This window comes from Monodelphis domestica, chromosome 5 (genome assembly GCF_027887165.1).
Source record: "Monodelphis domestica isolate mMonDom1 chromosome 5, mMonDom1.pri, whole genome shotgun sequence".
In the NCBI taxonomy this organism is placed as follows: domain Eukaryota; kingdom Metazoa; phylum Chordata; class Mammalia; order Didelphimorphia; family Didelphidae; genus Monodelphis; species Monodelphis domestica.
The window spans coordinates 70,919,276-70,942,473 of record NC_077231.1 but is presented as its reverse complement, the minus strand read 5'-3'; the positions used below and the strand labels follow the sequence as shown (position 1 = coordinate 70,942,473).

General features: G+C 40.8%; 1 protein-coding gene across 4 annotated transcripts in view; it reads left to right on the top strand.

The window, feature by feature from the left end:
- The window catches only part of KITLG (KIT ligand), a 129,379-nt gene that overhangs the window by 68,720 nt on the left and 37,461 nt on the right, over window positions 1-23,198 (top strand). For all 4 annotated transcript variants that reach the window (XM_007503137.3, XM_016425694.2, XM_056798618.1 and 1 more), the window contains exon 3: window positions 13,744-13,806. In XM_007503137.3, coding sequence (XP_007503199.1) covers window positions 13,744-13,806 — 63 coding nt within the window. The remainder of the gene's footprint in view (window positions 1-13,743; window positions 13,807-23,198) is intronic.

The following is a 23,198-nucleotide window of genomic DNA, read 5'->3' as shown; positions in this document are numbered from 1 at the left end:
AGAGTGAAGGACACTGTCGTGTGGGTAGAAAGATAACTAAGGTGCATACAAGGGAGGGAGAGTCTTTATGCTGAGGTGGAAATATTCTCATGGGTAATTAATTTCTCCTTCCTATTTCAGCATTTCTTCATGCATCAAATTGATTCCTTTGCAATCTTTGAATCGTTCTTTCCTTGCAATAGGTGGCAACCAATGCTGTGCCCTCCATGTCTTAAGTTTGTTTGCCCAGGGCTATTCTCATGTCACGGAAGCACATGATTTATGGCTTTTACAGGCTCATTTTTTTGGGTTTTGTCTTGGACAAGCTGTACTGCTCCACTGTCCCCATGGTTTTCATTGGAAATCATTCTGGCATGTTTACTCAGCATAAGAGTTCATCTATTTACAGAACATTTTGCTTTGTCTCTAAAAATGTTGCAAGACTTGTTTTAAATGGCAAACCCAGACCTACCTAAAGAAAGGGTCAAATATTTTGGGCAAAGATGAATCGAGCTTTCGAAACTTTTGCCTCTGAGGGACAGTTATGGTACAACTCTTTATCCTTTCAGAGCCTTAATGGAAGCCATGATAAATTGGGCTCCTGGGAATGGTGTGAGTGACTTTTTCTCTGGGTCTGCTCCCTGCTGTTCCCCTGGTAATAAAACTTATTTGAAGTGATTTGTTTCCACTTTGGGGCATGTTAATTAAATTGTTACCTTCCCATCACACTTTGATATTTAAGAGTCTTAGAATTTTGATAATCTTTAAAAAGGAAAAAAAAACCATTTGGTTGAGTTAGGTCAGCTTTCTCATACCCGAATGATGGCAAATGAGGAAAGTTAAGTGTCTTGAATAAGGTCAGTCAACAAATCAGCAGCCTGGGATGGGATTGGCACTCAGATGTTCAGGTTTCCTAGTTCTGCGGTGATCACTTAGCCTGTGGCCATTCATTTAATTTAATTTTATTTTATTTAAAAACCCTTTCATCTTCTTTCTTAGAATCAATACTGTGTATTGGTAGTAGAGTGGTAGGGCTAGGCAATGGGAGTTAAATGACTTGCCCAGGGTCTTACAGCTACCAAGTGTTTGAGGCCAGGTTTGAACCCAGGACCTCTCATCTCTAGTCCAGGCTCTCTATCCCCTGAGCCACCTGCTTGCCTCCAGCCATTGTTGAATTTCTTCCAAGGTGTCTCCTAGAAGGTTTGATTAATTCACATTTTTCTAAAGGTTATACCTGGTATGGAAATTCCCTCCATGGATTAAGAAAGGCAATTCATCTGGAACTTGGAATTCATAAGGTCATAGGTAGGCACAGTGCTAAAATGAGAGTAAGGAAATAGGAATTCAAACCATATTTTAGATTCTAGCTTGAACAAAGTCACTTAATCTCTCTGGGTCTCAGTTTCCTCATCTGTAAAGTGAAGGAGTTGGAATCTTCAGCCTTAAAGATTCCTTCCAGCTCCAAATCTATGATGCAATGAATAATTCACAAATATTTAGAGCTAGAATGAACTTTAGACTCCATCTAATCCAATTTCTCCCAGCCACCATTTAACAGAGAGTTTAGTAACTTGCCCAAGGTTATACCCATCTAGGTAGTAAGTAGCATTTAGAGACTTAGAGAATTGTCTGGAGATCTGAGAGACTGACTGATTTGCTGATGGTCTCACAGCAGATATGGACCAAAGTCAAACTTGAATTCAGGTCTTCCTAACTCCAGGGTCTGTTGTCCAACCTCTATACCTCTTACTTTAGGACTATTTATTTCCCAAACTGAAGTGTTGCCCTTGAGTGTTTTAGAATGACATAGTCTGATTCTTTGCATTTACTCTGATATTGTTCAATTGTGCCCAAGTCTACAAGATCCCATGTTCTTTTGGCCATGGGTTTTTTTGGTAAAGATGCTGCAGTGGTTTGCCATTTTATGCTTCTCTATTCAGAAGAACTAGTTACCTCTGATTTGAAAAGAGGCAACTTCCACAAATCTCACCCTTTTCCATCTCTAGCCACCAATCGTTCATCTTTTCATGATCACTGGAATTTTATCTTCCTACAAAATACCAAAAGATAAGTTTTGTTGTACATTGGCTCAGGGCCGACTGGTGAGAAGGGTGTTAGCATCTTTACATAGTCTAATATTCTCATTTCACTTCTCCAAAAGTCGTAGTTGATACCTATCTGATCACAGATTTCATCAGAAAGAGACTCCTACTATGCCCCCTCATTTCTTTTTTATTATTAATTTTTAATCATTGTTTCTATCTTAATAATAACTCTGAACAGAAAGACCAGAGCTAGGCAAATGGGGTTAAGTGACTTGTCCAGGGTCACACAACTAGGAAGTGTATGAGACCACATTTGAACCTAGATCCTCTTGACTCCATCCACTCTTCTGCCCCAAACCCTCATTTTACAAATGAGGAAATGAAGGACACAGTTAAAAGACAAAACTGTAATTTGAACTCAGCCTCTTAGATTCCAGCTCTCCAATAACTACAAAAAAGTAATCTTATGAAGGAAGTGAATTTCTTGCTATGGCATGCTATCTCTGATACTTCAAAATTGAACTCGACTAACATATTTCAATAAGATCCCTTTACCTCTAGTCCTCTAGAATTCAGGAGTCCATGCACTTGGATGGGAAAAGAAATCAACTTATTTCACTAACTTCTAATTGAAATTTAGCATTTCCTTCAGTTATTTCATGACATTATTTTTAGAAGAGACCCTGACACAAAACAGTGAAGAGCCCCCTGATCTAGAAGATGACCCATATAAGAGCCCCTTTAATCATCTTATCAGATTCATTTCTTTCAGGAATCCTATATTGGAAGGAAAAAAATGAGTACAATGAGAGGACTTGCTCATTGTTCCTCAATTAGTAGCAATCATGATGTAGGAGAGGAAATGTAAGCAATTTTATGGCTTGCTTCTCAAGTGCCAGTCACTTGTATTATGGTTATTCATGTGAATTCCATGACTTCTGCAATTGTTGTGTCTTCCCTAGACCTGGAGAGGTAGCATCTGTTCTAGAGGCATTCAGTAAGTGGACAACATCTATTTAATGCCTTTTATTCAGAGAAAGAAATGGCAAACCAACCTGGTATCTTTGTTAAGAAAACCCCAAATGGGGTCATGAAGAATCTGACACCCCTGAAAAATGACTGAATGGCGACAGTATCTCAAAGAAAAGAATAGCTAGCCACCTTTATTCAAGCATACCATTGAGTTGACACTCTTTTTAGTTTAATGTTTAAAGATGGCCCAGAAAACTCCCTTGAAGTTTCTTTGTACATTTTTTAAAATATCCATTAAGATACCATAAAATAACAATCTAGGTAGCTTTGAAAACTGTACTCCAATGACCCAGATGGTTTTGGGGGTAGAACTATTGAGAGCTGATGGGATCATAGGTTTAAATTCAACTTTTCCCATTTTAGAGGCAACTAGGTGATGCAGTGAATAAAGTACCAGACCTGGAGTCAGACCCAAATTCAAATGTGACCTCAGACACTTATTAGTGTCTTATTGGAATTAAAGAGGCTGAGTATTCTTATTAGCAGTTTGACTCTAGATAAGTCACTTAATGCTGTTGGCCTCAGTTTCCTTATCTGTAAAATGAGGTAGGGAAGAAAATGACAAACCATTCCAGTATATTTGTCAAGAAAACTCCAAATGAGATCATGAAGAATTGGACACAACCCAACAACCCACTTCTTAATAGTCAAAGAAATTGAGACTGGGAGAATTTTAGTGACTTGCCTAAGACCATGCAGCAATCTACCCAATTTGCCATGATACTGTCTCAATGACTTCCAAAAAGTTTTTAAAAATGAAATAAAAATATTCTGTATGATTCATAGGGGCTGAGCAACCAGTAAACTTGACTTGGCCTCTGGGCAGCAATGATCTATAAGGAAATTAATTCATGGTTCCTGACACAGTACCTTTTCCTGGCATATTCATGTCCATTTCAATTTATGGATTCTTGTCATTCGGTGATCTCCAGTTGGTAGATAAAAACAATTGGGATGGAGACAAGTCTCATTTCTTTTGCTCCAAAGCAGCTGGACATTTATAACTTCAGCTATGCTCTGCTTCCCTTGTTTCTGGTTTGGTTTTCACCTTCATTCTCTAGGGCCTGGTTCAGGTGATAGCACTGGAGAGGGTCCCTAGAAGCCTCTCTTTGAATGGATCTTGACAGTTTTCAAGACTGGTGAAATTTAAGACTTCAAATCAGTGAGTTCTAAGGAGAGACATTGTTCAAGCTTCACAGTTCTTTTATTCCTGCTGTCCGAACATATTTTGCTTCAGGGTATGGTAGGAAGCCAAAGGATCTCTGCTTGCCAAATGTCTGATTCTCTATGTTTTTAACTGGGGCTGCACTGGCACTGTTTGGAGAAGGGCAAAAATGGTGCCCTTCTGTCTTTCACCAGACCATTTTTCTACCTCCATCTTCTTGAGAAGGCATTTTGTTGTTTCATTTTCTTAAAACCAGCTCTCCCAAGAGACTCAAAGGAGAAACCAAATAGAACTGGTCGTACAAAGTTAACACTTCATCAAGGAAGATGTTTTTGACTGGCTTAGGCTGTTTGCAGTCAGCCATGGTACTAACGCAGAGCTCAAATCCAAAAGGCCCTGGAGTGTTTGGCATTGAAGTGCCTGCCTGTCCCTGTAGGAATCTTACTTCTTTCATATTAGTATCATTTGCTAGAACATATGGATTGTGAAGTACTTACACCTAATAAGATCCTCTGGGGAGGAAAATCGAGAAAAATCTTGCATTGTTTGTGATCTGTATCAACATTTGAAAACTACTCATCAGTGTTTAACTGGGGAATCTTCTTCCTGGTTTCCCTTTCTTTCTCTACACTCCTGACACCATTTTCTCCTGCCTATTCCCTCCAGATGGATTCACCTATAGTCATATACCTAAAACAGTTCTTAATCAATCTCTCTCTTTCCTTCTCCCCCCTCTCCCCCTCTTCCCCTCTCCCCCCTCCCCTTCTCTCTCCCCCTCTCTCTCCATCTCCCTCTCTCCCTCCCTCCCTCAATCTTCAGTATAAATTCTAAATTCCCTGACTTACCCTTCTTGACCCTTATAATATATGACCAGAAGGAGGTCACACATATACACTCTTGGGAACTGGAGAAAGAGCGTGAGAGAACTTAAGAATGAAGAGAGGGAAGAGATTGATCCTCCCTTCTCTTCCCCTTGGAAAAGATAGCACAATTTGTCTTCCAGAGGGACAGAGTATGTCTCCTCAGATTGGGTTTGAGAGATATAGATTAAGGACTCAAGGAGAGTCTTAAAGAAATGACCCACTGCCTCCCTTCTTGATCTTAGATGTTGTTGAGAGGCAGGTAAATTCTTGGCCTCTGGATCCTCCCAATATCCCAACTGCCACCTTTCCCTTTGAGACTTAATTCATTTCCCAGCCCTGGTCTTGAACTAGTTATCCTTTTTGGGGAATGGTATGATTCTCCCCAAATCTTCAGTCTCCTTCTTTGATATCAAGAACAACAGGAAAACCTGATCTAAATGATAACTTCATTCTTGAGAATACACAGGGTAGGGAGAGTGAGGGTGTTGGGTGAGGAAGGTGGGAGATAGGAATCCCTACAGATTAGCAACTGACCTTTCCCCTAAATCCTGAGGGGTTCAGGCTATCTGCCTGATCCTCCTTTGGTCAGTTGTTGGGTTTGTCCTTCTTCCTAAGCTAATCTGGCTATGAGTTGAAGTTCAGGACAATTTGGGAAAAGAGATATCCTCTCAGTAGGTGGCTTTCTATAAAGTCCAGGTCTACTTTTGTCTTCAGCTGGAACCAGAGAGATGTAGGGGTTCACTGAAAGGTAATCAGTGTCCAGAGGGATCCTTCATCTCGGAAGTTCTCCTCTGGACCTCAGAGGTATGGACTCCAACAGAGAGCTGACCAGAAGTAAGCTGGCAAGTCTGAATTCTCCCAGCTCTTCTGTTCCTTCCTGGAATCTTGAGTCTTCCTTGCCCTTCTCCCTTGAGCTGTTCCTTTGTATTGCTGGATATGATTTTTTCTCTCCTTTTGTAACTTCTGTCTTACACCCTTTGTGATCTCTCCCCATCTTATCATTACATTCTTATCTCCCATTACTACCCCATGACCTTGGACAAATCAGTTAACCTTATTGAGCCTCAGTTTCCTCATCTATAAAGTAGGAATAATAATAGTAGCCATATCAGAGACTGTGTGAGAATCAAATAACATAGTGCTTTGCTAATCTTCAAGTGCTATATCAATTCTAGCTTTCATTTTTATTAGCCTTGTTACTGCAAAATTATACCACTTATCAGCCCCTATACTATTCAGATTTATATCTTTGTTCATGTCCTGCCTATCCAAATTTTACTATTTTTTGAGATCCAACTCTGCTACCTTTTCTTTCCCTGACGGCACACATCTGAGAGCCTAATTAGAACAAGATTATACCACCAGGCAATTAGGTGTCTCAATGAATAGAGAGGGTGCTGGACTTGAACTCACAAAGAGCTGGAGTTAGATCCTGCCTCAGATACCCTTAGGTGTATGACCTTGGATAAGTCATTTAACATATGTAGGCTGCAGTTTCCTCATCTGTCAAGATAAGGAGAAGGAAATGGCAAAAAACACCAGTATCTTTGCCAAGAAAACTCCAAATAGGGTCACAAAGAGTCAGATCCAGCTGAAAATAATGTAAGAACAGAAGCAAGGATAATGATACTAGTACCTACTTCAGAGTCGTTGTAAAAATCAAATAAGAAATGTGTGTATATGTGCATGTGCAAGTGTACATGTACACTTACTTGTGTGAATACCCATATACATGTACATCTATACACACAAATGCAGATGTCCATATATGAATGGATGCAAAAACACACATGACATGTACATGTGAATATATCCCTGTGTTCCTATATGTATGTGTGTTCATATGTACAAGGAAACAATGAGAAAATATATGTAAAGTGCCAAATAAATGTCTTTGGTTGTTATTTGACTCTGTTGTTCAATGCAGCCTCACTACCCAAAACTGCCCTGATTATACAATCTGTGACTTAATTTCCTAAGTTCTCTTCCCTTCATAATATGGCGAGAGACCAGAGAACACAGTAGAGTAGCCTTACATTGGGTCTATGTTGGATGTGAATTCAGATAGTATCTTGAGGGTCCCAATGTTGGGACTCTCTTCTAGATTAAATCACTTGGTGCTTCTTTTAAATATTTCAGGACTTAAATGTCCATGGATTGGGTTCAGAAAAAACTGCTTGGTATTAAACTCCAGTCTCTGTGGAATAATGATCTGATGCAACGTGTGGATCACAGAAGTTCTATGCCAGACATTCTTGACCTTCTTTGTTGTCCTGGACCCCTTGGACATAGCGGCAAAGCATATGTTATTAAAGACATAAAATTAAATACACTGGATTACAAAGGAAACCAGTTATATCACACTGTTCCTCAAAAGGGCAGTGAGGTGGCATAGGGGATAGAGTGCCCAGGCTTATCTTCCTGGATTCAAATCTGTCCACAGACATTTATTAGCTGTATGACCTAGGTAAGTCACTTCACCCCATTTGCCTCAGTTCCTCATCTGTAAAATGAACTGAAGAAGGAATTGGCAAACCACATTAGTCTTTGCCAAGAAAATTCCAGATGGGGACACAAAGACTTGGACGTGACCAAAAATTACCAAACAACACAAACATTTTTCAAAAACAATAATTTATGGACCCCAGATTACCCACCCCTGTTCTCTGCCTTTTTCTTCTTTCCATGTTTTACCACACACTGCTTTAAAAACAGATGTCACCGCCAGCACCGTCACCCTCAAGGACAACAGATACTTTGGAGTGTTCCTTGTAATCTATTTTATCCCTGGTGCCTACCAGCAATCACGGTGCAGTGGATTTTTATTTTTCAAATTGTGGTTAAGTCGGGTCTCGATTGGCCTGGGATACCAGGAAAACAGCTCGTGTTTAGAATGCATGTCACTTCTTGTCAGGGTTATTCATCTGGAATAACTTTAATTTTACGCGGCTTGTTCTTAAAGGAATATAGGGTTGCTGACCTGCTCTATATCCAGTTCCAGCTTTCACACCTGCAGAGGCATCTACTGTGTCTCTGCTGCCAGTGTAGGGCCTTCCTACCCCTGAGCCATGCAAAGAAATCAAGGAGTTAGTTCTCTTTGTTTTTCAGAGGTGGGGACTGGGATTCTGAAGGGAGAAGAAAAGCAATTCTACAAACACAGAGAAAAGTTTGAAGGAGAAAAGAGAAAATAACTAAGAGCCAAGAGTCCCATCTCTATTAGAGGAAAAAAAAATGGAGAGAGAAGCATCTTCTTAAGACACATCACCATTTGGGGACAGCTAGGTGGCTCAGTGGATAGAGAGCCAGGCTTAGAGATTGGAGGTTCCAGTTCAAATGTGGCCTCAGACACTTCCTAGCTGTGTGACTCTGCTTAAGTCACTTAATTCCAATTGCCTAGCCCTTATCACTCTTCTATCTTGATTCAATTCTAAGGCAGAAAGTAAGGATGTTTAAAAAAAAACAATGAAAAGCAAGTGAACAGTGATTAAATGTATGTTGATACTAAGATAGAAAACGAGTTAAAAAAAAACTGAAAGAATCTGTGGTTCCCTGTTGTCTTTAAAATTTATTTTTTTGTATCCCCTTTTGGTAATTTGGTGAATGAAGTCTATGGAGCCCTTCTCAGAATTATGTTTTTACATACATAAATGAAGTAAAAATTCACAGGAAACCAATTATGTTGAAATAGTGACACAAATATTAAAAAAAACATAAAAGTTATGTATACCCAGGTTAAGACTTTCTGCTCTAAAATAAGTCACAAGGTAGGACAAGAACAAAAGTATAAATTTAAATAGGTTAGATATTAATAAGTCGTCTAATCATAAAGATAAGGATATATAAATAGCACTTTATGTAGCACTTATATATAATAACCACAATAATGTAAAGACAACTAATGAAAGGTAAGTGAACTGATTCAAGGGATTCTTACAATTTTTTTTTGCTGTATTTTGTCTTTACCTTGCCTAAATTTTCTTTGTTTTCCCTTCCCCACTCCCAGATCTATATAAATTTTTTTAAAAGAGAAAAAATTCAGAAAAACCAATCCATTAAAAAAAATATGACATTCTATTTGTAGTAGTTCTCACCTGTTAGACCCTCCACCTCTGCAAAAGGAGAGGGGGAAAGTAGCTTCTCATATTGCTTAATTAATTGCATTAAAACCAAAAATGTCCAAAACCATTTGATCATCTCAGTAGACTCAGACTTAAAAATTTTCATGTTTTCTCCCCTCTGAGTCTCAGTTTCTTCATCTGTAAAATGAGAAGATTAAACTATGTTGGGCCAATGAAATCTCTCCCATGCGCTTAAGATTAATTGCAGTCCCCAAATAACTTTTGTTTTTGTGGGTTATATTTGTCAATTTTTACTTTATTAGAAATTAAATTTATTATGAAAATTGTTAGCTTGTATACCCCGAAAGGATTGGGATGGGGGAGGGCGCTCTACACCACACTTTTAAAACCACTATAATAGAACATGGAGAGTTTGAGCATCTTTCCCAGAGTCATGTGGTCAGTATGTGTCTGAGGCAGGATTCAATCCCAGGTCTTTGTTTGTTTTCTAGTATTCAGAGTCTCATAAATTTTGGTTATGAGGAAATTGAGACTCAGGTAAACTTGCTTGTAGTCTCACAGATAATAAATGTCAAAGTCAGAATTTGCACCCACATGTTTTCTGGATATCTGTATCATTTAAGATATTTGGTTAGGGGCAGCTGGGTAGCACAGTGGATAGAACTCCAGACCTAGAGTCGGGAGGACCTGGATTCAAATGTAGCCTCAAACCCTTCCTAGCTGTGTGACCCTGGGCAAGTCAATTAAGCCTGATTGCCTAGCCCTTGCTGCCATAAGACAGAAGATAAAAGTTATAAAGAACAAAGTTAAAAAGATAGGAGGCTAGTCTGTCCTGTTCACTGCCCCTGTGATGATCTTTGTGGCACTTCTTTGCCCAGTAGAATGAGAAACACTCTTTCTCAATTTTTAAGGGGTCGGGTTCTAGATCTAGAACCCCTTCTGCCATGCCAGTTCAGTTCAGGTGCCTTGTCTGTTCAGAGATTTAGGGTGGCATCCAGCACTGATGGGAAGTCGGGATGAGGATGCTAAGTCATCCCAGGCACGCTTCCTGGCTCTGGAGCTGGGGACAGCTTGCTTTCTACTACATCCTAATATCCGTCCGCCTTCAAACCCCGTAGAGAGGGAAGTCAGCAGTGGGAGGCGGAGGTGTAATGGGGATGGAGACAATGGCGTTTCTGCAGACATGGCAAAGGCAAGGGCTCTGGTGCTCAGGTGGCCGCCCTCTGACAGCCCTGTTCGCTTTTTGCTGTGGGACCAGAGGCTGGGAGAGAAACTGTCAGCGAAGTGGATTGGGAGGATTCTCAGGACAAGCTGATCCTGGGGGGAGGAGGAGGAGGAGGAGGAGCAGGAGGAGGAGGGGAAAAAAAGAAGGAACGAAGCAAAGAAAGAAAGAAAAGATGGTAAAGCCAGGTGGGCTAGTCCAGAGCCCAACAGGGCAAAGCCACTTGTTTTCCTAACCTGGCACCAGATCAAATGAGCTAATATGAAACTGCCAAAGCTTTCAATGCTCTCAGCTTGAACGGGACCCTTCATTGCATTTTTGTTCTCTCTTTCCTCCTCAGCCCTCCCACTCCCAAACCCCTGCCTTTGGCAGGTTGGAGTGCCAAAAGCTCTTGCAATCAGTTTGTCAGAAAGGGTCTGGAGTTGGCAAGCAGCAAAAGCTTGTTTAGGAAAAAAAAAAAAAAACCCAGAGATTTAGAAAACAACCAGCAATGCCATGGCGCTGTGGGAAGACTGCAGGATTTGGAGGAAGAAAACCTGGCTCAAATATGATCTCTGTCACCATATACCTGTGCCACCTTAGACAAGTCCTCTAACCTCTCTGGGTCTGAGCTAGAAAATGAGGGAGTTAAACTTGATGGCCCCTAGGATCCCCTGCAATTCCCAATAAGAGATACAACATATCCAGTATCTGTCTATCTGTCTCTCTTTCCTCCCCTATTTCCTTCCTTCCTTCCTTCCTTCCTTCCTTCCTTCCTTCCTTCCTTCCTTCCTTCCTTCCTTCCTTCCTTCCTTCCCTTCCTCTTTCTCTCTTTTCTCCCTTCCTCCCTCATTTCCTCCCTTTCTTCCCTTTCTTTCTTCCTTTCTCCCTTTCATCCTTCTTTCCTCCTTCCCTTCTTTCCTTCCATCCTTTCTTCTTTCCTCCTTTTTCTCTCCCCTCCCCCTCCTCTTATTTTTTTCTTTCTCTATCTTCCTCCTTCCTTTCTCTTTCTCTTTCCTTTCCCTCCTTCCTTCCATTAAAAAATTCTTTTGGTATTTATATCCCATTTAATCCTCATATCACATCTATCCCAGCTGAAGCCCTTTTTCAGTTAAGGGAAGAAACAAAGTTAAGCAAAATCAGCCAACAAAGTGGCTATGTCTAACAATGAATGCAACATTCCACATTTATAGCTATTGCATCTCTTTACCAAGCAGAGGAGAAAAAAGAGTTTTCATACTCTATTCTCTATGGACAAGAATGGTCATTACATTTAATAAGATTCCACTTGTCTTTCATTATTTGACTATATATATATATATATATATATATATATATATATATATATATATAACCTGTACCTTCTGAGAATCAATGCTATATATTGGTTCTAAGGCAGAAAAGCAGTAAGTGCTTCTGAATTGGAGTTAAGTGATTTGCCTTGAGTCACAAAAGATAAGAAAATAAAAGAAAAAAATTTTAAAAACTTTGCTTTAATTTTCCTCTGGAGGAAGTGTCTGAAGTCAAGTTTGAACCCAGAACCTTCCATCTCTTAGCTGACCCCCCCTTATTTGACTTTACATTATTGTAGTCATTATACATATTAATATGGCACCTGGATGTCAGAATGGATGGAATACTGGACTCGGAGTCAGGATGATCTGAGTTCAAATTCTGTCTCACACACTTACTGGTTGGGCAGTCTTGGTGCAAGTCACTTCTGCTTGCTTCAATTTCCTTGATGAGAGATCAAATGAGATAATATTTACAAAGCACTTTGTACACCTTGGTCATTTTCATTGTGTTTCTAGTTCTTTCTTCATTATATCAATTCTTTCCATGCAGGAATTTTTTCTTGCTTAGACTTAAGGAATCCCAGAAATTAGGAAGGAGAAGAATTCATTTTTATTCATGTGACAGCTGGGAATTTTCTATAATATCATGCATTTGGGATATGAAGTAGGGGTATGGATCCCTTTAACCTAGCAAGTTGAGGTCTGGGGAGATAATTATCAGTTTGACTAATAATAAAAATGCATGATGATGTCCAAACCAGGTCAAAACAACTGGGGCAATGGATCAAGCATTTATTAATCACCTACTATGTGCCAGACAAAGAGGAAATATAGTCCACTGTACAAAGTATAACTGCTGAAACTGGGAAAGTCATCTTATCAATACACTCAACACTGAAAGCCAGTAGGATTTTTTTGTCAGATTTCTCTTTTATATTATTTAAACCTTTGTAAATTGAGTCAGGAAGATCCGAGTTCAAATCTTCTTCCTGATCTTGGACAAGTCACCTAGCCACCATGTTCTAAACAATTTTTTGAAACTATATATAAATGACATTAGTAGAGTGACCTCCTATTCCAGTAAAATCACAGGTCTTGTCTGAAAAGATAACAGGGGGAAAAAACACATTAAGATAGCTTTACTTGAATGTTCCTCTGGAGAAACTGAGCATAAAAAATGAGAAGCTGATGAAGGTCCACTCATCATTTTACCACAACTTTAGTTTTTCAGCCATCCAGAGTGATAGAGTGAAGGCACTTAAATTCATTTCTTTCCCACCATTCTGTAACTTAATATTTAATTTCTATTGACAGAAACTTGAATTATTTCAGTGATCAAATTATATACTTTTCGCCTTTGTTTAAAAAAAAAAAGGACCCTTTCCCTCAGTTTCCTTCAAAACTCAGTTCATTGGGAGCAGCTAGATGGCTCAGCAGATTGAGATCCAGCCCATATTTCAAATCTGACCTCAGGCAACTTCTTAGCTGTGTGACCCTGGGCAAGTCACTTCACCCCCATTGCCTAGCCCTTAATGCCCTTCTGCCTTGGAACCAATGCATAGTATTGAATCTAAGATGGACAGTAAGGGTATTAAAAAAAAACTCAACTCAGATCATTTACTATTTTCTATATGAAATTTCTATCCTCTCACCCTCACCTTGTACCTACCTCAGTGGCTCTAAATTGTCTTAAACATTGTATGTGCATGTATAGCATCTCCCCTGGTAAACTTAAGAGCAGGACTTCTTTCCTTTTTGCCTGGGTATTCCTAGTGCCTGGCACTTAGTGCAAATAATGAATCGCTTGAAGTGGGCACGTTTAGTCAACATTTGAAGCAATTATCATACAAAATATGGCCATTGTTCCCAGTCCAGGGGAAGTATGCAGAACAGATTTGAATGCAGGGACTGAAATGCTGGCTGGTTGGTTGATTGAATATTGTACCCCATTCTGAAGCAAATACCCGCCATGGGCAGTGAGATTTCTTCAAGGACAGGCTCCTTTGGGCATCCTTCAGGTTGAGAGGATTAAATGGAGAGTACCGCTTTTCTCATGGACTTTCTGTTTTTGTCTTTGTCTGCAGGTGGCAAATCTTCCGAATGACTATATGATACCTCTTAAGTATGTCCCCGATATGGAACTGTTGGTAGGTATTCACTACATGGGACCCTAACGGCAGCCACCAGAAACCATGGGGTTAGTCAGTTCCTTTGTAAATGTCTCTGCCACCAAGAGTTTGGCTAATTGTTAGGGTTTCATGGAAGGTGTCATTGCAATCATTGTTAGTATTTCCTTTTTCCCTTCTGTCTTAGTATCATTTCCAAGACAGAAAATTAGGGTCACATAGCTAGGAAGTGTCTGAGGTCAGATTTGAACCCACGTCTTCCTGACTCCACATGAGGTGCTCTGTCCATTGTACTACCTAGTTGCCCCTACAGTTATTATTTCTTGCTAGTGCATTTTCCTAAGCTTCTTTTATTAACCAGTGTCTACACAAAGTACTACAGTGAATAGAGAGCCTTTCTCAGAGCCAGGAAGATAGTCCAAGCCTTGGTTTTGGCTGTGTGACCCTGGGCATGTCACATAAACACTCAGTGCTTCAAGCAATTTTGAATTGCCCAAGAAGGCTTTGACCTAGAATGGTAGAAGGGAATAAACATGGTGACTGACATTAAGCTCTTTTTACAAATATGAACATATCTGATCCTCACAACAACCAATCCCTGAGAGGTAGATATGATTATATTTCCCATTTTACAGTTAAACTGAGGCAAACTGAATTTAAGTGACTTGTGTAGGATCACAGAGCTGGTAAGAGTATAATTGAACTCAAGTCTTCCTGATTCCAGGACAAGTACCCTATCTTAGCTCCCCTTATGAAGCCCCTCAATGGAATCTGATCCTTAGCTCTACCCTGTATTTACCACCTATAATAGAATCAAAGTATTACTTTTGAGGTGAATAGGACAGAGTAATTGTCCTGTTACAGAGTAAACTGAGCTAGGTGTCTCAGGCTGGAACCAAAATCAATAAGCCCTGAGTTCAAATATGACCTTAGACGCTTATTAGCTGTATGATCTTGGGCAAGTCACTTAACCTGTGTTTGCCTTAGTCCACTGGAGAAGGAAACGGCAAACCACTCAAGTATCTTCCCCAAGAAAATTTCATAGACAATATGGCCCAAGAGGTTGTGTGACTGAGTCACTGACCATCTTTCATATTCTCTTCTTAAGCAAATCTAGATTTTAGAAAACTTTTACACATCTTTGAAGTGCAAAATTCCTACAAAACTTGGTTCCTCATGTGGTTTGGAGGGAAAAAAAGGCTTTAAAATGTTATTAGCATTAGTGCATGTGTTTTCATTTTTTCAGGCATTCTCGGACACAGATAGCTGTTTTCCAGTTTCTTTAGCTCCCTATTTTATTACTGAAACAAAGATATTGATCCCCTCCTCCTCTTCCTACCCCATCCCAGTAAACACAAACCCTCGAGCCACTTCTGTTCACCGACTGGTCATTTCACTCTTTGGCTTCGCTTACAAGTGAATGCATTGCTTCATGCAACAAGAATTTAATGGAAATCTTTTCTAGCTCATTCTTTGGGTGATACAGAATCCCCCCCCCCCCGTTTATTCCTATCCCCAACCTATGGTCACCTAGTGTGGTGTTCAACACATATTTAATTTTAATAAATGCTAGTTGAGTGAATACACCGTGCTCCTGACTTGAACGTTACCTTCAGATGACTTCATTAAAACTGTCCAGACTGACATTTCCAGAGAATTTCAACCTCTCAGCGAAAAAGCCCGTTTATTTTCCATAATAGACATTTGGGGAGTGAACTCTGGACGGTTCAGAAGACCCTGCTGGCCGAGGCCATAGAGGTCTGGGCTCCTCTTCTACTCTGAATTTTTCAGATGCATCATCTGGCCTCAGAGCCTTGGAATTATTGCTGTGATGTATATCTCAGAAGTTTCCCCTTTTCATCCCAGTTACATGATTACCCATGATCAGTGACACAGTCCTGATGCATTAGTTATGTAGTTCTTAATCGCCAATTGGCCATTCCTTGATTGGGGTAGAATTGGTCCTGAATCATTTTGCTTAAAAATGTATTTGAAAAGTTCCCTACCTGCAGTTAGCCCTTGGATTAGCTTCACTAGGGCTGCTGCTCCCAAACTGTGTGTGACCCTCTGTCCCTTCCTCCTTCCCTCCTTCCCTCCTTCCCTCCTTCCCTCCTTCCCTCCTTCCCTCCTTTCCTCCCTCCCTCCCTCCCTTCCTCCCTTCCTCCCTCCCTCCCTTCCTCCCTTCCTCCCTCCCTCCTTCCCTCCCTCCCTCCCTTCCTCCCTCCCTTCCTCCCTCCCTCCCTTCCTCCCTTCCTCCCTCCCTTCCTCCCTCCCCCCCTCCCTTCCTCCCTTCCTCCCTTCCTCCCTTCCTCCCTTCCTCCCTTCCTCCCTCCCTTCCTCCCTTCCTCCCTTCCTCCCTCCCTTCCTTCCTCCCTTCCTCCCTTCCTCCCTTTCTCCCTCCCTCCCTTCCTTCCTCCCTCCCTCCCTTCCTTCCTCCCTCCCTCCCTTACTCCCTTCCTCCCTTCCTCCTTTACTCCCTTCCTCCCTTTCTCCTTTACTCCCTTCCTCTCTTCCTCCTTTACTCCCTTCCTCCCTTTCTCCTTTACTCCCTTCCTCTCTTCCTCCTTTACTCCCTTCCTCCCTTACTCCCTTCCTCCCTTCCCCCTTCCCCCTTTTTTTCCCCTTCCCTCCTTCCCTCCTTCTCTCCCTCTCTTCCCCTCTCCCTTCCCTCCTTTTCCACTCCTTCCTTCCTTTTTTCCTTTCTGCATTTCCTCCCCTCCCTTCTTTCCTCCCTTCTTCTTTCTTTACTTGTCTCATTTGCTACTTGGTAAATACTTCAGTGAGATTATGCTCTCATGTGTCCAAGATCTGAGGATCCTAGATCCCCGAGGTTGGCTGTATGCTTAACGTGGCACATGCTCCTTCACTGTATATTTTGTCTAAAAACGATATCATTGAATGTGTTGGTGGACAGGGTAAACCAACCACCTGAGTGGTAATTAGTGGTTCACCAACATTATGGCAGAGAATAAACTATTTCATATGGTTTTTCTCTGGAATAAAACATAGATGGATTCTTCCCTTTGTTTCCAAATCTTAGCATTTGCCATGCTGGTGTGGTTTTCTAGACCCATCCTGTCAAAAAGCCACTCAGAGTTGCAGTTCTCTAAGGAGCCAGTTGGTATATTGGAAACACTTCTGATCTAGAAGTCAGGAGATGAGTTCGAATCTCAACTTGGATAGTCAGCAGTTTTATGACCTTGAGGTAGTCACTTCCCTTTCCCCCTTAACTTCAGTTTACTTGTACATAAATTGAGGGGCTCAAACAGTTTTTTTAAGGAAAAGGCTGAGTTCTAGCAACCCAGTTCTGGGGAGGAGAGCCTCAGAAAACAATGCTGCTTTGAATTATCCCCTTCACACAGGAATATGCCAAATCAAATTCTTCCCCATTTGGGGCTTCATTTTGTTGCCATTGGTAAAATGGGGGGAAAGGGAATTAGATGACCTCTAAGCTTTAAATCTATGACCCACAATCTAGCACTTCAATCCCGAGCTACTGAAATCTCTCGCTAGCTTCCATTCCCTCTGCAGTCAAGTTCCTGGGAGGACAATCTCAGAAGTGCTGCTTTGGAATGATCTGTCAAATTCCCCCTCTGCTTCCAAATAGCAGGGTGTGAGCATCTTGTTAATATGAAACATCTGTGTTTAAGCCTAACTATAATTACCAGTCCTACTTAAATGATTATGAACCATAATACTGCCAGACAGCTAATGCCTTCCTTTAGCTTCCCAGCAGTTTCTTTTTTCTTTTTTGTAGTCAATCTCCTGTGAAAATAGAAGGGAGAAAAAGTGACTCTGATCAGCGGGCATTTGAGAAATGATTGCTTGGTCACGGTGCTGGTGATTCAAATCACACATCTGGATTTCTTCGGCCAGTTGTCAGATCATTTCAAAGCCTCAGAACTTTCAGAAGTTGACTTGCCTTTCTTTGAGCAATTAAGGCTTTCTTATCAGTTTAAAGAACCAAACTAGGGAGTTTGGGAGAACAGAAGTGAAATAAAGTTGGATCAAAAATGTCCCCAGGGGAGCAGCTATGTGGCTCAGTGGACAGAGAACCATATTTGGAGATGTGGAAGGTCCTGGGGTCAAATCTAAATGCAGACATTTCCTAGCTGTGTGACCCTGGGCAAGTCACTTGACCCCCATTGCCTAGCCCTTATCACTCTTCTTCCTTAGAACCAATACAGAGTATTGATTCCAAGACAGAAAGTAAGGGTTTTAAAGAAATGACCCTATAAAAGATAGCCTGCTTTTATTTATAAAGCAAGTGACCCTCTGTTCCCATGGTCACACCCTCACTTAGGAATACATCAAGTCACTTCCCCATTTGGGGAGTTATTTTTTTCCCCAGTGATAAAATAGGGAGGCGGGATTAGATGACCTCTGGGCTCTAAATCTGTGCAGTCTAGCACTTCAATTCTGGGTTCCTGAAATCTGTAGACCCCTTTACCTCAAATTTTCTTAAAACAACAGTTTCAATCCTGTAATTATACCGTTTGGGAACATCTAATGGTTCCCCATAATGTAGAGGCTTAAGATCCAAATTCAGCCTGACATTCAGTGCTCTCTATGATCTGATCCCACCCTAACTCTTTGCCCTCATTCCCTACTCTTGGCCATCCCAAGTCCTCCCCTCCAGGGTAGCGTCTTCACTGTTGTCCAGATTTGCTGCTCTTGATCCCAATTCTAAAGTGGTACTGTCTTCACCTGGAATATCTTCTTATCTAAATCCTGCCATAGCTTCATGGAACTAGAAATTGGAGAGCTGCAAATTGGAGATCAGCTCTTTTACCTCTACTCTTCAGCTCCAGTTCTACCAGAAAGCCCAGAGCCAACCCACGCAAAATCTATATGGTGCTCTTGGCCTGCCGGGGTCATATCATGCCTTGCTTAGCTACCTACTTGTTTAATAGATGAAGTCTTCAAATAGGTTACAGGGTGGGGGTCATGGAAAATGCTGGGCATGGCTGTAGTCCCAGCTGCTTGGAGGAGGCTGAGACTGGTGGATACCATGCATGCCATTCATGCTTGTTGACTGACTTACTAAGACTCACAAAAATGAAGCTCCAATATGGTGAAACCATGGGAGAGGAGGGAAAGGGAACCAGCTGGTCTGTGGAGGGACCTAGGTCGAAAACAGAGCAGATCAAAGCTCTTGTGCCTATCAGTAATGGATCTGAGCTTTTGAAAAGCCCCCGTGTTTCCAGCTTAGATGAGATGGATCTTAAGACAAAAACCAAACCACCCCTGGACTTGTGGATAACAGATCTGGAGTTAAATCCTAGTTCTCTCCACTAGCTATCTGACACTTGGCAAGTGGCTTAAACTGTTCCATGTCTCTTCTAAAAAGGAGAATAATATTTGTCTTAACCTTTCCAGATTAATTTTCTATTTTTCCTTTGTTCACACCACAATTCGGCCAAACTGGATGAGCTCTTTCCTGTACTCAGCATTTCATTTCCAAGTCTTTGTAGAGTAATAATTTTGTTAAATCAAAAGCAGCAGGAGGAAGAAGAGGCAAAATAGTAGAGAGATATAGAGTACTTTCCTTACTGATGCTGTGGCTGATTATCCTGAGGCCAACATAATGGCCTCCTAGATACACTCACCAGCAAGTCCAACCCGCATCATCAACACTAAGCCAAGAGACCACTTCCTCCTTGCCTTTTTCTTACAAAATCCTTTCTCTGCCCTCACCTCTCAGGAACCAATCATGGCTTTCCATTTTGTCTGTGCTGCCTGGGGGTGGGGCAGTCCAGAGAAGATCATCCTGCCATCCTGGTCTCCTGATATTCTTGACTTCATTGCTCCATTTTTCTGGCTGCTGTTCTACCCTCATGACTAAATTAATCCAAGAATTTCCCTGACACAGTCCTCGCTTCCAGGTTCATGCCCAGAAAGTCACTCTAGGTACATGTTAGTGAAAAGAGGGGAGGGGAAATTTCCTTTTGCACGATCCCCACTTTGAGCCTTTGGGAGACTGGCATGTTAAATCGTCTCCTATAGGGTTTCCAAGCCTTTGAATGGACTCCCATGCCTTGAATGCACTTACTCTTTACTTTGGCCTTTGAGAATTTCAAATCTACTTCAGTCTCTGGGGTCACCTTCTGTTAAAGCCTTTTCTGACCTTCCCTTCTTCTCCTCATCAATTGTTATAGACCCCTCCCTCTGTGAATCTTCTTGTATTTACACTTGTCAGTATACATATATGTTCTTTCCTTCCAGTAAGCTCTCTGAGGACAGGTGCCATTTTCCTATTACCTTTGGAACACCAGCACCTAACACAGTGCCTTATCTATAGTAATGCTTGTATAACTGGATTAAACAACTTTCTCTCAGGGATTTTGTGAACAAGATGCTTTACAAAGCTGAACATACTCTGGAAATGTGGATTATTGTTGTATTATTGGCTTCTAGGTAGAACAGCAGATAGAGCACTGAGTCTGGAGTCAGGAAGACTCATCTTCCCAATTTCAAATCCAGCCTCAGACACTTACTAGCTGTGTGACCTTGGGCAAGTCACTTTACCTGTTTGCCTCAGTTTCCTTATCTATAAAATGAGCCACAGACAACAATGGCAAACTACTCTGTTATTTTTGTTAAGAAAACCCCATGCAGAGGAACAAAGTGTCTGAAATGACTGAAGAACAAAGTGTTGTGATTTTATGTATTTGTATGTATGTCCATGTATCAATTTCTTTTGTATCTTAGTCCTTAGGATGATGCTGTGTACAGAGTACATAATCAGGCATAAGATTATAGCTAAGGACATCCCCATTATACAAATGAATATATACCATGGAGTTCAGAGATATGAAATAGCTTGCTTAAATTCACATAGATATTTATTAGTAGAACAGTGATTTCAGGTCATACCTTCTGATTCCAAATCCATTGTTCTTTCCACTGAATGCTTATCAGAGATAGACATGACACTAAATTCATATCCTCAGTGCCTAGCAGAGTTTCTTTTTAAAATTAGTTTTTTATTAATTTGTTTGTTGGTTCCATTAGAATTTCCAGGTGTCTCTTTTCCTCTCTCTCCTCCCTGCACTAGAGAAGGCATCACTTGACTAAAAAAAAATTATATATATAAAATACATGCATATTATACATAATCTATATAAAATAAAATAATATATAATGTTTAGTGTTTCTATGTATTAGTTCTTTGTTTAGAGGTATATATTCCCAAATTATTCTTCAAACATTAGTTTTGTAGTTATATATAATGTTCTTGTGGTTCTTCTGTTTTTTAAAAACCTTCATCATTTCTTACGGTGCAGTAATATTCCATCACAATCATATGCCACATCTTGTTCAGCCATTCCCCCCAAATGATGGACATCCCTTCAACTTCTAGTTCTTGGCCACCACAAAGAGAGCTGCTAGAAATATTTTGGAACATATGGATCCCTTTTCCTTTTCTCCTTACCATTCTGGGAAACAGACCCAAGTAATACTGCTGGGTCTAAGTGTATACCCAGTTTTATAACTCTCTGGGCATATCTCCAAACCTGGCATAGTTTGTTGGACTTATTAGACAGTTAATCATTTTCTGGTGAACTGAGAGAGACATCAACATTGTGGAATAGAAAGAATATTGAGGTTGGAACCCAGACTTTGCCACTTACTTTCTATGAGACCTTGGACAAGTCACCAGATTTCTCTGGGTCTCAGATTTCCTTAATTGTAATGAGAGGGTTGGCGTAAATAATCTCATTGTCTCTTGACATTTAAGGGTCAGGACCAGGACTCCAAACAAGACTTTGTCATTTGAAGGTCAGTGCATTTTGTAACCTGCTCCTCTACCAGAGGCAGGATTTGAACCTAGATCTTCTTGTTTTGTAGTCAGTATTCTAATTCATTACTGCTTGAATTTGATTATGTTTAATATTTCCATTAGGAAAAGAAGATTCCAAGAGTGATACTGGGTGGCAAAAAGAGAATGGGTTCTAGAAACCCAAGGCTCAAATTAAATCTTGACCCTGTTGCTTATTACTTTTTTGACTTTGGGGGGAAGGCATTCATCCCGGACCTCAGTTTCTTAATCTGTAAAATGAGGTCATTAGACTAAATACCCTTTAAAGTCCTTTCCGCCTCGATGCACAGTGCTATTCTTAGTAAGAACTGTTGTACATTCCACTGTCATGACCCAAAAATATTGTTTAGGGAGAAGATGAAAATAAATCCTTACATAACCCAGGTATCCCAGAGGAAATGGTGCCTCCTGAATGGAGAAGGCAACTCAGTGATGTGGTTAGAGAATGCTAAGTCCTACAGAGGACTTTTATTTTAATTGTCTGTATGGCGATATTGAGGGGGATGGAGACAGGGCTGCTTTATTTAATGGGAAAGGAGTGGATGATCAAATGAACCCAAGATCATTAATGCAATTGTTGGGATCTTAGCTCAAAAGCAAGAGGGGACCCCAGAAAGCACTGAGTCCAGCCTCTCCCTTTTACAGCTGGGTAAATGAGGCTCAGGGGAGTGAAGTGCTTTGCCTAATATGATAGAGGCTCTAAGTACCCAAACAAGAGGTGAGATTTCAAACCAGGTCCTTGACTCCCAAGCCAATGCTCTTTGCAGTTAGGTCCCAACAGATTGAGTGCTGCACCTGGAGTCAGGAAGACGACCTTAGTTCAAATGCAGCCTCAGACACTTCCTAGGAGTATGACCCTTAGGCAAGTAATTTAACCCTCTTGGCTTTAGTTTTCTCATCTGTTAAATGAACTGGAGAAGAAAACGGCAAACCATTTCGGTATCTTTGCCAAGAAAATCCAAATTGGGTTATGAAGAGTTGGATGTGACTGAAATGACTAAATGACAACATGGGGACTCTGTCATCAGCTAGTTTTTAATGCTGTGCTCTCTCTTAGTGGCCTTACTCTATGACTGCAAAATGATAGGTTAATGGAAATGAGACCATCATTTGAATGTCTTCTTAGGGAATGACCAGGATTTGTGTATCCGTATCTCCCATAGAGTAAGATCATCCCAGTTTAGGTCACAGGATAAATGTCTCTCATCTTCCCATCTTGTCCACTTTGGTCCTCTTTGCTTTAGGCAAGGAAGAGAAAGAACACAGATCTGGAACTCAATTCCTGATTCTCAGATCTGTGTTTTTTCTCCTCCCTCCCCAAAGCAAAGAAGACCAAACTGGACAAGATGTTGTAGGTTACCTTGGGCAAGTCACATGCCTGAGTTTCCCAATGCTAAAGCAGCAGCAGTTTTAGAGCTTTTGTTTGAGTGGGATATATCTATAGAAATTTACCACTTTAGCAACTGAAACTGATGCATTTGAAGTCCTCATTTAAAATAGCAACGCACCATCACAGGTTAACATAAATAACACATTTCTAGGAAAAATGACTGCATTTTCCAAAACAAGAAGAATTAGTGAGAAGAGTCAC